Consider the following 15,377-nt stretch of genomic DNA (forward strand, 5'->3'; position numbering starts at 1 on the left):
TTATGCATTGGCTAGAATGGGAACATCTATCACTTTGTCACTGGTTAATAACTTAAACTGGATTTTTACCCACCCTTTGAATGCAATATTTTTGCCATTAGCAGCTGTCAGTGTTAACATTTGGTCAGAGTCTAATAGCTGTGCTAATCTTCTAATGGTGAGACCTAGGAGGTTTTCTTCCAGCCACTTAACTGATTCTATGCATACTTGTGACCCTGTATCCCATAGAACTTTTACTTCCACCCCACTGATACAGCACCAAACCATACATTTTCCACCCATTAAATGAATCAATTCAGCATTTTGTTTTGGAGTCAAAAGACAGTTAGACTTTGTCCCATTTATATTATTTACAGCTGTTTCAGCATTACTCGCAGCAGACATTCTTGTGCAGTCCTGGAACACCAGTGAGCAATCAGTCTTTACCTTGACCATAGGAGTGTAATGTCTCTGGGGGTCGATGGCTTCAGGCTGGGACCTTGGGGTGTTGCTGGTCACTTTTGGTCCCCTCAAAGTGGCCCCTTCCCATTTCCTGTTAAATCTTCCGGATGCTTTGCTTTTTCCTTTTCTATTTCTCTACTCATGGCAATGATGACTTTTTCAAACAATACTTTTTCGGTAGTTGTAGTGTCTTTTTGTCATTCTGCAGTCCTGTAGAGATGGAGTGGAGGTTCATATTTCAAGCAGGAACTGTCCTCCTGTGATGCAAACAACACCCTCTGTCTTAGATCCATGGTTTGCGCTAGAAACTCATGTCTCTTTTGGCTCTTGAGTCACGTTGATAAAGATCCGTAGCTTCCTTTTCTTGGTATTACGAACGCAAAATCTGGCTCAGTTTTGGCAGTCAGGTCTATATTGTCTTCTAGATAGCTGCGCAAGTTGGTGGTGGGGCGTATTACTTTGATCACAGCTTCCCCAGCTTCAGTCTAAATATACCTTATTAAATCCTGCTTCAATTTGGTGGGCTAAGCTTGTAAAGTTAACATTCTACTGGCGAGAGCCTTGCACTGTATTTGTACTTTTAAATCAAATCTTGCTCTATGAATTAGGTTTTAGTGATTTTACTTCAACTCTATAGGTAGTCGCGCAAGCCTGGTGGTGTCGGCAGCCTGCAGCAATAATACAGCTTTGTGTTAAATAATACATATTTTGGTACAGATGTTACTTTTTTTTCCTTTGGTAGGTACCCATGATAGATGCTACTTAAGACTAGTGTACAATGAACGGCATCATATTGCTAAGGGACTGTGAACAGGATGGCTTGTGGGTGACTTCAGATCCAGAAGAAACACCAGTACTGGGGGATGAAATGCTGCTGCAAAGTGTTTATTAAATAAAAATTGTAAAAAAAAAAAACAAATCAGCTTTCTGATGACCAATCAGCGTCATTATTTATTTATTTAGTTATTTATTTATTTTATTTTATTCATTTATAGCAAAGGGTCTTTTTTGTTTGTAGTAGTTTCAGTATTTTTTATAACCTTGCTTATAAAATAACTATACAGCACTTTTTATGAGCAACAATTTGAAACGTTCAATACATGGTGTCACACAATGAAGAGGTCTCTAAACCCCTCGTACTGTTTGCTTATTTTTTCCTCTTTGGTCAAAGAAGCTTGGTAAGGCTACTTTCAGCAGATCTCACATAATAAAGGATTGCTTGGTACGGCCTTTATAGTTATAGTAGAAACAGGCGCGAGGTTTCTGTACGTCAGCAGTATCTAATTACGATTGTCTCGTTAGCATAATGTACGGCTTCCGGACATGTTTCTATGTTTCTTTTTAACACGAAAACCAGATTTCCCCCCCTTTAAAGTGGTACAATGTTTTAGACACACACTTCCTATAGCATGTGGAATATGCGTGGTATGTGCTGCTACATCACATAAATCATGACGGCAGAGACAGAGTGACGACTTTCTAAGCTGAATGGAAACCTGGCTTTCTATCCCCATAGTTTATACAGCAGCTGCACCAACAATGATTCAGACAGCTCCCCTGAGTTTCAATCTCCATATAGTACTGCGGCCATTACCATAAAGTGGTCGGGTAACCCTCCCCACGGTAGAACAAGCCACAACCTATTTTTTATTGAAGATTTATATGTAAGAAGTTTGAAATGGATGTTTGTGGTGAGTGGAAATGGTGGCAGAGCAGTTTTTTCACACATTTTCAGGATGACTCCCCTTTTGAAAAAGAACGCTCAGAGACCACATTCCAATCATGTGTAATCTTGTGTACAGGACCCATTTGTATGCGTTTTTTTTTTTTACATTTTACATTTTAGTCCCGCTAATAAACCGTAAGAAATTATGCCTCTTTTTAAAATTAAATTCAGTGTTAAAATTATATATATAAAAAATATATTGTCCTCATTTTATGCTTATTTTTTTAAACATTTCATTTACATTTTAAACAAATTAAATATTAACTAAAGCATCTCGCACATCAATTTATTCCTGCATAAACTACTCTTCAAAGAGTGTTAACATCAATTTCATAATAAAAAAAAAACTTTGGTTCATTAACTCCTTGTTCAAGCTGCCTGCACATTACTAATCTTTGTCACTTTCACTATCAATTACTTTGGTGTCATTGTAGGGATTGAAACAGGCCTTGCAAGCAGACAACTCTATATATGACAAGCCATTTTTCCAGAATGTCCAGCATGCATATATACCTCTTGTGCGAGCAGACCTTGACAGGAATAAGAGATCAGGATGACCAAAACATCTGTGTCATCACACTGCACAATAACCCTGTAGTGGTCTTTGCTCAGGCTAATGGCATGTAGCACCATTCTGGTGTCGGCCTCCTCTTGCATAGAAAACATATTCTCCAGAGCAGCTCCACCGGAATATGTCAGGTGCATCACACGTTTTCCATCAGCAAATCCACCAGCAATCACAACGGATTTACCTTGTGGAAGATGTGCAGGAGCCTGGGAAGATACTTAATTACAAACTCAGCAAGTGCAGTTTTGTTGGCAGAGCCCTTCAGGAACAACTTGTAGTTAGGCACAATTCTTGCCCCGAAGATTTGGTGGCTAGTTGTTGTCTCATCAGCTCCCCAACGCTTGCGTTCCATTCTTTTTATTGAATTCTCCTGGTCATACCTATCAAACACAACAGTGACAACATCATAGCAGCAATTTGCTGTGTCAAGGATCTGTAGTAGCCTATTGAGGACTTTCTTTCCAATGTCATCAATGTTTTGATGTAAGCCTCATTCATGGACTGCAATACTGCCATTCCATCAATGATATATGCACTAGAGCTGGTCTTATCCGTTGACATTGAAGGTAGCTGATGCAACTCCTCCCAGACTGATTCAAGCTCTTTGGCCATATCCAATTTAGTTGTCTTTCTCATTGAACCATCATCATTGAACAGTGATGGAGGTACTGCAGCAAGCTCATATGACAGCACTGAATTCAAATTAATATTCCTTTGTTTGGACACTGCAAACAGACTACGAAAAAGCACTTCAGAGTTTATCAGAAGCTTTTTCTGTTTGTCTGCAGGTAATGTTTTCCTCATGTCACTGAAAGTTTTCATCTTTAATCGGGGCAGAATATCCCAGAAGCTTGCCGTTTTGCTGTCTTTTGTTAATCTTTTTTTAATGAAGGTCTCCATTTGACGCTTTCCTTCTGCCAGTGAAGCTAGCAGACTTTTTTAAACTTCCTTTGTTGCAACCAGTCCTGTTACAATGTTGATTAGCTCAATGGACACTGTATCCAGGTCAAATGGGTTTTGATACTGGCTCTGTATGGTGGTAATAATTTTTGCAACATCACACTGATCTCTTGCCTTCCTAGAGCTATCATGGCCCCATTTTACTTCTGTGGAGGTGCTACACATTGATTTAATTGCCTCTGCATATTCTCCTGTTATGTGTCTTGTAAGCATCCATCGTGTAAGTGCTCCTTTTCTTAAGGTGAAGTCAATCACTCCTCCCTGACTTTTAGCCTCACGATTAATTGTTTGCTCCAGTGCTTGGTCAGTAGCAACACAGCTGAAGTTTTGCTTTTCAGATCGGCAAACAACAAAACCACCTGATTTCATCTGCTTGTAGACATTTGGCTGTTTAGCCTCTAGTTGTTTCATCTCTGCTACATACACGGTTGTATATTTTGCATAGTTGTTTCTTCCTCCTGCAAAGAAGAATGGTATTGTTTCAACAACTGCATTGAGATGTAGGTCAAAGTCTGCATCTCGTTCTGCTCTTAGCAATCTCAACATATAGTTTTATTTGTTATACAGCAGTGGCACCAACAATGATTCAGACAGCTCCCCTGAGTTGCAAATATATCAGATGCTGCACTATAGACAAATATCTAAAGAAGTATAAAATACAAACAAACAAAAGATCTTCAACAGAGGAAAAGGGGCCCAGTGGTAATGTTGCTTGTCTAAGAAGAGCTAAAAGAAAAAAAAAGAAAATAAATCTTGGTTAGCTCTCCCTTAAAGTGAAACTAATGATAATGTTGCTTGTGTTAATAAGAGGTAAGGAAATGAACTTGAGAGAAGCCTTGGTCAGCACTCCTTTAAAGGGTGGCAGTGATAATGTTAATAAGAGGTAAGATAGTGTGTTTTAAAGATGGTTAGCCTGAATTTAAAAGGGGACCAGTGATAATGCTAATAGTTAATAAGAAGTAAGAGAATGAATTTTAAAGATTGTTAGCACTCCTCTAAAGGGTGGTCCAGTGATAATGAATGGCACTCATTAGATGCAATGTTAAGAAATTATGTAGATACCTCATTTGCTGGAAGTAGCAACTATATCGTGAGAAGTGGGTGTGGCTGTGTGAAGTAGGTGGGTCCCTCTTTGTTGATGGATTTAAAGGTGTCTGTCTTCCTGTTGCACTACACGCTGAAGAAAACACAGAGACACACACAGGTGAGACAGCACAGGTAAGTTAACTTGTATTATTATTATTATTATTATTATTATTATTATTATTATTATTATTATTATTATGAATAATGTACACCCAGCTGTGTATAATGAGGCTGTAATTCTATCAAGGGTTTCTGGTGACATTGATAAATGATTCAAGCTAGTTCTCTCGTGGTTTATATGTAGGCAGAAGCATTGGATTGAATTGAAGCCTTATATGCACAGATTTTTTTTTTTATAATACATTGTGACATGACAGACAGAAATTGTTAAAGAGTAGTGTTTATTTTGAACAATTGAAGGAATGTTGCGAATAACATCGGAAAACAGAATAAACAAAATGTTTCTTTTTAACAATTTATTTAACAATTTTATTTTATGAACTTTAAAATAGGAGTGAATTAAACTAAAATTTGAGGGGTATTTGCCAAACTGCATAGAAACTCAAGATGACTGTCTGAACCCTTGCTGTTATAAAATCCTACTAAACCGTCATAAAACCAGTTAGACTCGGTGTCTGTCCTTGAGTTCCTTTGAAGGTGAATATGCAGGAACACAATGTTTTTCAAAACCACTGCAGCGATCTCAGACTGGTATTTGTAGACTTGACTTTTGTTTGACACAATTATACCTCCTTTGCTTACCGCTAAGTCTACAATACCATGTACTATTCTGTACATACTGTTGCTATGCGTCGCTTCATCATCACACTGTACAGCCGTGTCGATGGGGGTGGATGATACTGACAGGCCTATTTATACAGCAGGTTATTCTACATGATGCACTCTTGTGTTCTCAGGAGAATTGGCCCATTTGGATAAGGTAGCAGTTAAGGACTCCACACACGCTCAGTAGATGATGTTTGTGGCTGGTTTGTGCAGCGCCCTGCTCCTCTGCACTGGCCTGGCCAGTGTCTTGGGTCAGGACTCGGGAGACATGCCCTTCAATGAGACCTTGGACTCGGCAGGCAATGTGTCCCTGCGCTGGGGCTTCGATAGCAAGCAGGAGACCATCACCTTCCAGCTAGCCTGCAAGACCAGCGGCTGGGTGGGGTTCGGCCTCAGCCCCAGCGGGGAAATGGACGGCTCGGATATCGTCATCGGGGGGGTGAATCCCAACGGCACCACCTACTTCACGGTACACAATGTTGTTCGTCTGTGAACTGGCTATTGTCAAGGGACCGAGTTTGAATATTATACTGTATATATTAATAAAAAACATTCTGGAGCCACAGGGGTGCTGAACCAGAAAATCATATAACGTGAATCTAAGCAACAGACAGAAGAATTTATTAGTCGTGCTCTTTAAGAGGTTTGCTCTCCCCATGTTTCTCTCCAACTCCGCATGTGATTGGTTGCCTTCTTTACAGGACAGACACGCAGTTGGTGACCAGCTCCCCCTGGTGGATGGCAGCCAGGATTACACCCTCCTCTCCCTGAAAGAAGACGCTACCGGAACCACAATGAAATTCTCGCGCAAAGTCCAGACCTGCGACAAAGACGACATGGAGATTTCAGTGAGTCAAATCATCACAACTCAAAGAGTCAGTTCTAATGGTTTTTATAGCAGTTACTCAAGCGCTGTGTTTTTTGTAATATTCTGACGAGTCTGTGTTGCTTTCAAGTTCAAGAGCTACTCTTTATTTCTCTCTGTCAGCTACAGATCCGTTTATTGTAGTAAGAGTCAGCCTGGGAAGAGTCAGCACCCACTATTAGCACAAGTAACAATATCACAGCCCCCCTTTAAATGAGTGCTAACGTTCTTTAAAATCAATTTTCTTACCCTTATTAGTACAAGCAACGTTATCACTGCCCCCCCCCCCCCCACACACACACACAATCATTTCTTGTGTTGAAGATATTTATAATTGATACATCAGTTTGGAAACTGCAGATATATATATAAAGTATTGCAATGGTTGTGCATCTCAGGCATTGAATTGAATGGAAAGGGTTAGGGTTAGGGTAAGAGCAAGTCCTGTAGTCTAGAGGTAAGTGTCTTATGCTGATGTCAGTAACTCATCAGCCGCAAGGAGTGCGATCCATTACAGACGCTAGGAGGAGATTCATTACAATATCTCATTTCTAAGTTAATAAGTCGTGTGTAGGGTGTATCTTATTGTATAAGAAATGTCATCTGTACACAGGATGAGATGTGCTGGAATTTTGGCAAATACTTCACTGTGATTGGTTGCTTTCCGACATGTGACATGTCATTTTTTCAGACAAGTGCAATGAAGCTGATTTACGCGTACGGAGCGGATGACAGCATTGCCTACCATAACAATGCCAGAGGAACGAAGAGCGTGAACCTGCTACAGAGCACACAGAGATCCACGCCCTCCCAGGACTCTGTGGGGCAGCTTGAGATGACGGTCAATTCAGTAAGGCCTGGAGAGAGACCTCATTCATATATAACAAAATCAGAAGAGACACAGTGAAGCAGACAAACATTTCAGCACTTCAGTGCCTTCATTATGCCATTGTGAGATCCGCTCGGCAAACACGAGAAGAAACAGATACTTACTGTTACAATAACACCGATGAAGGCACTACACCCCAACACTTGTCTACATGACTCTGTTTCTTCTAGTTTCAATGACACTGATGAAGACACTAGCCAAAACATGTGTCTCCTACTTGACTTTGTAGGAGAATTTGTGACTAATGTTTTAAGTTAGGGATGTACTGTTTCTCCCCCTCTCTCTCAACTTCTTTCATTCCCTCCCCTTCTCTCTCCAACTTTCTTTCCTTCTCCCCCTTCACCTTCCTCCTCTCTCTACATTCCCCTTACTTTCTCCCTCGCTCTATTCTTATTCCCCTTCTCTCACCCCCACTCTCTTCCTCACCCTGTCCTCATTCCCCTCCCTCTCACCCTTCTGCCTCTCTACCTCCTCTTCTCCCTCACCTTGTCCACATTCCCCCTCCCTCTCACCCTTCTGCCTCTCTACCTCCCCTTCTCCCTCACCTTGTCCACATTCCCCCTCCCTCTCACCCCTCTGCCTCTCTACCCCCTCCCATCCTTATTACCCCTCTTTCACCCCTGTGTATCTCTAGCTCCCCTTACCTCCTCCCTCTCACCCTCTGCCTTTCTCTACCTCCCCTCCCTCTGCCTCTCTTACCTACCCCTCCCTCTCCCTCCCCCTGTCCTCATTCCTTCTCTCACCCTTATGCCTCTCTCTCCCTGACCCTGTCCTCATTCCCCTATCACTCCTCTGCCTCTCTACCTCCCCTCCCTTTCTCCCTCACCTTGTCCACACTCCCCCTCCCTCTCACCCCTCTGCCTCTCTCTCCCTGACCCTGTCCTTTTTCCTCCTTGTTGTGAATGGATGCTCACCAGGTATTTCATTCTGTTTTCTCCCAGTTTGCAGTTCCAGAGAGAGATACGTACTACCACTGCAGAATTATTAAATCTCCCAACTTCCCTGGGAAGCGGCATGTTTATCGGGTAAGAGATCTGGCTCACCCCCAGGGACTGACCTGTCCTGAGTGTGGAGGGGGTGAAGGAGCCCTCCCTTTCCAGTTACTCTGTCAGGACTCCCCAGGCAGTGTCTCCCCCAGTAGAGGCACAGAGTGCAATCTAGAGCTCACTGGTTTGAATCCTGCTGGCACAGAGCTGTCAGTCTTGCCCCGGGGCTGGCAGGGAGTGTGCCATACCGGACTGCACTAGAGATAAACTTGCCCTAGAAGTGCTGGTCCAGCACTAGGACTTCCTCTTCTAGAAGTTCCCCACAGTAAAAGCAAAGCAAAGTGTAATAAAGCATGATGGTAAAGAACAGGGCACAGGTGAGCACTGTAAAGTCCAGAGAGGTATAGTAGTATATTAAAATAAATACTGTAGGTTTAACCGTACAGTACCCTTCAGCACAGTAAGGTGAGCTTGATGAAAGAGGTAAAGAGTACTTAAAATACAGAGGTTAAGTAGCCAGCAAAATCAGACCCCCTCCTTCCCCCAGCTGAAGGCCGACACCTTGTCTATGGGAACCTGTCTCTGACGGGCGTGATCGTGTTTTTAACACCTATGCCCAAATCCGCTCTATATAGGGGAAACAGCACCTTGAAAACCAGACCCTTCCACCCGAGTTCAAAGGGTACTCTGAACTTCAAAGTAACCAGATCTTATCCTGTTTCCCCAGACAGACAGGGCCTTCGACAGTGTGTGAGATTACAGGGAGTGAGATAATTAAGGATTTATTCCTTCTTACTGTAACAAGAGAATTGCAAAATGGTTAATGCAATACTTAAAATCTTACAGACTATAACATTTTGTTTGTGGTGTGTTATTCGTTAATACATTGATTGTTTGAGGGACTGATTATTTTATTTTTATTTCTTCTTAGATGGAGCCCAAGATCCAGTCTGGAAATGTGGACCTGGTTCATCACATTCTGGTGTACGCCTGCCCTGCGTCAGTGAGCGTGGAGCTTGAGGGGGAGTGCTACTCAGGTCAAAGCATGTATGTGTTTTCCAGCTGTCAGCAGGTGGTGATAGGCTGGGCAGTAGGAGGGCAAGTGAGTATTCATCTCGTCTGTCACATGGTAGATTCACTCTCCCTGTGCAGCAGGTATGAGGACCCCACATCCTGACACCCCCACACTGTAGACTCACTCTCCCCGTGCAGCAGGTATGATGACCCCACATCCTGACACCCCCACACTGTAGACTCACTCTGCCCGTTCAGCACTCCCTACACACCTTCCTATTGTCCACTCTGGAGATGAACCCCCCTGTGAAGGGGTACAGTGGAGGCGGTCGTACCTACACCTATTCAACTGCCATGACGCAAACGTCACATTTACATTTCCCATACATCTGGAGAACCACTTATCCAGTTGTCATTAAACTTGGTATTAATATTATTCAGCATAAGTCATTGAGAATCTCAGATATGGAGGTGTCTGTCTGTCTGTACATCCGTCCATCTATGTGTCACATGAGAACAGCTTGTCCAGTTGTCATTAAACTTGGTATTAACAATATTCAGCTTCAGTTATTGAAAGTAGCAGATTTTGGGGATATTTAGAGGTATCTGACTGCTTAAGTGTGCCTGTCACACATTTTTGCATATATCTGGAGAATTGCTTATCAAATAGTGATTAAACATTGCATTGCTAATTCTTATTCTGTAACAGGGATGCAAATAAGACTCCCACTGCATATCAGTTTGAGCCACTCCTGGTTTTTCTATCAGTTTAATAGACTTCAGCTTGTCACAGATACACTGTGGCTAATCAAGCATGTATTAAACCTGGAATGGATTAAACTGCTATGCAGTAAGAGTCTTATTTCTATCCCTCTATAGTATTCTGTACATACTGTTGATATAAGTCAAGGTCACCCAGTTTTTCCTCACACTGATCGCTATGATTTTGAATTCCCAGCCTGTGGCAATGGGGGATTGTTGTTATAACTGGTTTCTCCGTGTTATTACAGGACATTTGGATGCCTCCAAATGCAGGGATTTCGATTGGGACAAGTGACGATCCCGTCTTCTACAGACTGGAAATGCATTACAGCAACAGCAAACTGAGCAAGGGTGAGAATCCACAGTGACACAGAGGACCCTGCTAAACACGTCCCATAGTAAAAGCACAGCTCGCAGTGTGGTAAAGCACAGTGAAAGCACAGCACACAGTGTGATAAAGCACAGTGAAAGCACAGCACACAGTGTGATCAAGCACAGTGAAAGCACAGCACACAGTGTGATAAAGCACAGTGAAAGCACAGCACACAGTGTGATCAAGCACAGTGAAAGCACAGCCCAGTGTAAAAATATGTTGTTTTTTTTTGTTTGTTTTTTTTACATATTTTCAGAATTTATTTGTTCTCATTATTAATTGTACTATTGTTCTTTACTGTATATTTTTTGTACTATTATTATAATACATTTCTTTATATATTTTCAGATATCGTTATTTTTTTCTTTATTAAACTGTATTATTATTGTGTGTATTTTTTTCTAATTTTTCTTGATATATTTTTGGAATTCTGTTTGAATGGTTCTGTGTTCACGTTCCTGTATTCATTCTTCCAGGTCGGGTGGACAGCTCAGGGCTGGTTTTTCACTACACCTCAGAGCTGCGTGCTAACGATGTGGGGATATTGGAGGTGGGTCTGATCGTGGATACCTCGTATGTGATCCCCCCGAACGCCAAGGATTTCAAAGCCTACGGGCTGTGCAACACGTCCACCTTCTCTCAGGTGAGTGCAGCTGCCTTCCTCATTCTTCTGTGTGCTTCTGTATCTGTCTCAGTGTGTGTGTGTTTCTGTATCTGTCTCAGTGTGTGTGTGTTTCTGTGTCTGTCTCAGTGTGTGTGTGTTTCAGTGTCTGTCTCAGTGTGTGTGTGTTTCTGTATCTGTCTCAGTGTGTGTGTGTTTCTGTATCTGTCTCAGTGTGTGTGTGTTTCTGTGTCTGTCTCAGTGTGTGTGTGTTTTGGTGTCTGTCTCAGTGTGTGTGTGTTTCGGTGTCTGTCTCAGTGTGTGTGTGTTTCGGTGTCTGTCTCAGTGTGTGTGTGTTTCGGTGTCTGTCTCAGTGTGTGTGTGTTTCGGTGTCTGTCTCAGTGTGTGTGTGTTTCGGTGTCTGTCTCAGTGTGTGTGTGTGTGTTGCCGTATCTGTGTCTCAGTGTCAGTTGTAATAGTGTGACTGAGGTACACCTTATAAACAGGCTGGAGACAGGATATGCAGTTGTACTTCAGGTCTTTGTTTTATTAATTTCCCACACAGTTTCACACAAACAAAATAAACAAAACAAACCTAGATCGTACTTGAGCGCCACTTCACAATCATTTCTGGTCCTTTCTACAGTGACAGGCAGCTAAGCTGTTTCCCTGATAATGAAAAAACTACACTGTAATAGTTTAAGTGCACACACAGTGTCCATGACAGATGGAACTATGTAGTGTAAACACTGGCCTTCAGAACAGTGATGGTTGCTAGTTTATTGTATTTTATAACTCACGCACATTTGGCTTCAGCAATCTATAAACAAGCTTCCACTTCTCCTTACAACCCTCAATGAAGCACACAGACAAGATTCCTCTTATAAGGCGTCAATTAGGTTAACAGCACTTTAAAGACAACTAGGTTCCATCAACACATGATCAGACCCATTAGCACCTTAGCCACCCATATCAGTTACACAAGTACCCTTAAACACATGCAGATCGATGGACAACAGTGGCCTCTAGTGGGGAAAACCGGAGATTACATAAACCCAGGAAATACAGCTCTCTATTCTCTGGCTCACAATGATTTTTAATCACTTTGCCACACAGTGTATGTGTGTCTCTGTCTCAGAGTGTGTTGCTGTATTTCAATGTTAGTGTGTGTGTGTTGCTGTGTCTCTGTCTCAGTGTGTGTGTTTCTGTATCTCAGAATCAGTGTGTGTGTGTTGCTGTGTCTGTCTCAGTGTCTCTGGCTGTGTCCGTGCAGGTCCTCTCAGGAGAACCTCCTGTATTGAACGTGTTTGCTTCTTTACTGCACACTCACCTGGCTGGGAGAGGGGTGCGAGTCGGACACTACAGGTGAGGAACCACTTGAGCATATCTCTCTCTCTCTCTCTACATATATCTTTACATAGAGACTGATGTGATCTTAAATGTCTTTATGCCAGCTGGTGTGTATCAGATGGTAACTTGTATCACTGTTTAATTGTTCTTATTTAATAAAGTATTATTAAATGTAGTGCAGGGTTGTATCTTGGCTTGTATCGGACAGCGCCCTCTTCCCTGCATCATTCTATTGATTTCCACAGAAATGGAGAGCAGATCGGCTTCTTGGGGAAAAATGAACATTATGACTTCAACCTGCAAGAGACTATGTTCCTGGGGAGCCTGGTCCAGGTGAAAGCGGTGAGTGACTGCAGAGGACACGGCCCAGCAGAGCAAGAGTCACAATCACTCCACTCCAGCTATTATTTAAGTGTTTCCTTTTGTATTGTGCTACCCTTCTAAAAGTCTCCCACTTTAAAAGCACAAAGTAATATAATACAGCCCAGTGAAAGCATGGTAAATCACGCAGGGGTATGGTAAACTAACCCGTATAATGTTAGCCATAGTAAAAGCATAGCAAAGTGTAATAAAGTAAAGCGAAAGCATGGTAAAGTATAGGCATGCATTGTAAAGACCAGAGAGGTATGCTAAAGCATATACAAAAACACAAATACATTTGTAATGTGCATGATTCTAATGTTCTCGCATATTTGTTACAGGGTGATGAAATATTGGTGGAATGTACTTACAATACAGAAAGTCGCAAGACAGCCACTCAGGTAAGAACAAGACTACTGTCTCTCTTCTCACTAATATAAACTAACAGAAGTGACTCTGTCCAGTCAAGCCTCTTTGTGACTTTTTGTCTCTCATGGTGAGTGTGAGTGTCAGGTAGTGTGTGTTGTTCGCAGGGTGGTCTGGGCACTACGAATGAGATGTGTCTGGCGTTCCTGTTGTATTACCCTCGGACGAAGCTGGCAAGTTGCTGGAGTCTTCCTGAGCCCACAGCTATGAGCGCTGCTCTTGGGGTGAAAGGCACAAGGTGAGCCTTAAAAAAAAAAAAAAAAATAGAATTCAGCCAAACTCCACGCAAACATTAATTTTACATAAAACAATATTAGGAAATTAACCCTTAGAAAAGTTTCCCCAAAGTAAAAGCATTGCAATGTGTAGTAAAGCACAGTGAATGCATGGTGAAGTATAGGTAAGCATTGTAAAGAATAGCGAGTTATGGTAACGCATATTAATAAACATGGCAAACTATGGTAAACGCCCTGGGAAAAGCATGGGGGAAAACTACAGAAATACTGTGCAAAAATACGGTGCTGAAGGGAAGGATCTTTGTATTACTGGCGGCTCTGCTTTTGTATTGACTGCCACGTTGATGGGGTGATCGTCACTAACAGGCTCATTGATTTATTGTTTGATTGTTGTTCTGTTTCAGCGAGCTGGTCGCGCTGATGAACTCCTCCGTCTGGAATGATACTGCTGTCGGTCGCTTCGAGAGAACAGTGCGCGATCTGCCTCAGCTCATGGCAGTGTCCGTGTCCAATGTGAGAACAAACACAGGAACAGGACTGGGGGAGGGACTCCATCGACTCTCCCCGTGCTGAAGCTCACACATCACCTGGTTAATGAACTCTGAGTGACATCACCGAGTGATGCAATGCTGAGTGAATGACCTGAAGACTCCTTCACACAGCTTCAGAACTGCTCACAGTTCATAAACCAGATATTAACATGAGGGCTTCAACAGGCAGTGCCCTCTATGGGCATTGCTTAGGTTTTATTATTGCACCCATGGCCTGTTCTGTGCCAGGGCCCGTATTCAGCACTCTACATCAGTTAGATAAGCCCCAGCTTGTGTGGCTCTACACCCTGAGCAACTCTGCAAAGATAAACATGGTAAAAAAAAAACATAGCAAGTCAGGGTAAATGCATAGTATAACCATGGGGAAAAGCAGAGGGGAAAACTGCACATGTACTATTTTAAAATGTTAGAACGGTTGTGTGATTATCAACGTCTCATGTTTTTTCTTTTTGTTTTCCAGGGTACACGTATAGTTGACCTCAGTTTCATCCGGGAGTTCAAATCCAGCCCGGCGACTGCCTGCACTACCCTTCCCCTCAGTGGTGGGGGTGAGAGCTGTGCACTGGTCACTGCAGGGCTGGGGCTCTACATCGCTCTGCTCACCAGTCTTATCAGTCTCACCGGGGCCCTTTGAACTGGGAGGGGACACTGGGGGGGGATCGAGAGACGCCTCTCCCCTGCCCAGTGCTGCCTTTCTCAGGGGCATGCTGACATGAGTGCCTCTTGAGACTATTAATCGTTTCCACCCTTATAAAAGCTTCCCACAGTCAAAGCACAGAATTGTAATAAAGCACAGTGAAAGTATGGTAAAGCACAGGTGAGCATTGTAAAGAATAGCGAGGTATGGTAAAGCATATGAATAAACATGCAGGGTAACCTGTGGTATATACACAATATAATCACAGGAAAAACAGAGGAAAGACTGCAAAAATACTGTAGCAAAACTTTTATAAAGGCATGGGCGTTTGGCTCAAACTGGATTACTATTATGATAATTAGTATGTTTATTATTGTTGTTATTATTTTACTGACACATAAGGCATCAGTGATATACATTTTTTTAAATCTAATATTAATAAAAAATAATTAAGTCTTCTCTATTTTTTGGGGGGGCTCTTCTGTCACTCACTAAGATCCATGTATTACTTCTCAGCTCAATAGAAGTTTAGGATTTTCACCCTCATCTGTTCTGTTTCTTCTCGTGTTTGTTGCATGGATCTTGCAATCCCGTGCTGGCAGTTCATCTGCAACTTCAAAACACTTGACCTGAAACTCTGCACACAGAACATTAGAGGAAACATTTGACTTACAGATTTCCTCAGAAAAGTTTATGATCGAATGTTTAGACATGAACTACCCGTATAGCATTGTTAGCACTGCCAGTCAACAAAGACAGG

At 42.3% G+C, this 15,377-nt stretch overlaps 1 protein-coding gene across 1 annotated transcript; it reads left to right on the top strand.

Moving 5' to 3' along the window:
- Positions 1-4,821: 4,821 nt before the first annotated feature.
- On the top strand, positions 4,822-15,080 carry LOC117963656 (DBH-like monooxygenase protein 2 homolog). Its single transcript, XM_034904568.2, has 14 exons — positions 4,822-4,913; positions 5,699-6,036; positions 6,269-6,415; positions 7,124-7,282; positions 8,263-8,346; positions 9,239-9,409; positions 10,332-10,434; positions 10,933-11,099; positions 12,331-12,422; positions 12,653-12,749; positions 13,109-13,168; positions 13,301-13,431; positions 13,834-13,942; positions 14,441-15,080. The coding sequence occupies exons 2-14, from the start codon at positions 5,755-5,757 to the stop codon at positions 14,612-14,614; spliced, it is 1,776 nt and encodes a 591-aa protein (XP_034760459.2). The 5' UTR covers positions 4,822-4,913; positions 5,699-5,754; the 3' UTR covers positions 14,615-15,080.
- The last annotated feature ends 297 nt before the right edge of the window (positions 15,081-15,377 follow it).

The sequence above is a fragment of the Acipenser ruthenus genome, chromosome 20 (assembly GCF_902713425.1).
Source record: "Acipenser ruthenus chromosome 20, fAciRut3.2 maternal haplotype, whole genome shotgun sequence".
NCBI classification, from domain to species: Eukaryota; Metazoa; Chordata; class Actinopteri; order Acipenseriformes; family Acipenseridae; genus Acipenser; species Acipenser ruthenus.

Excerpts from the sequence above, each read along its gene's own strand:
- LOC117963656 (XM_034904568.2), top strand. The coding sequence starts at position 5,755 with ATGATGTTTGTGGCTGGTTTGTGCAGCGCCCTGCTCCTCTGCACTGGC. Across the intron at positions 6,416-7,123 it reads AAGACGACATGGAGATTTCA|ACAAGTGCAATGAAGCTGAT; the intron begins GTGAGTCAAATC and ends TCATTTTTTCAG. Across the intron at positions 13,432-13,833 it reads CTTGGGGTGAAAGGCACAAG|CGAGCTGGTCGCGCTGATGA; the intron begins GTGAGCCTTAAA and ends GTTCTGTTTCAG.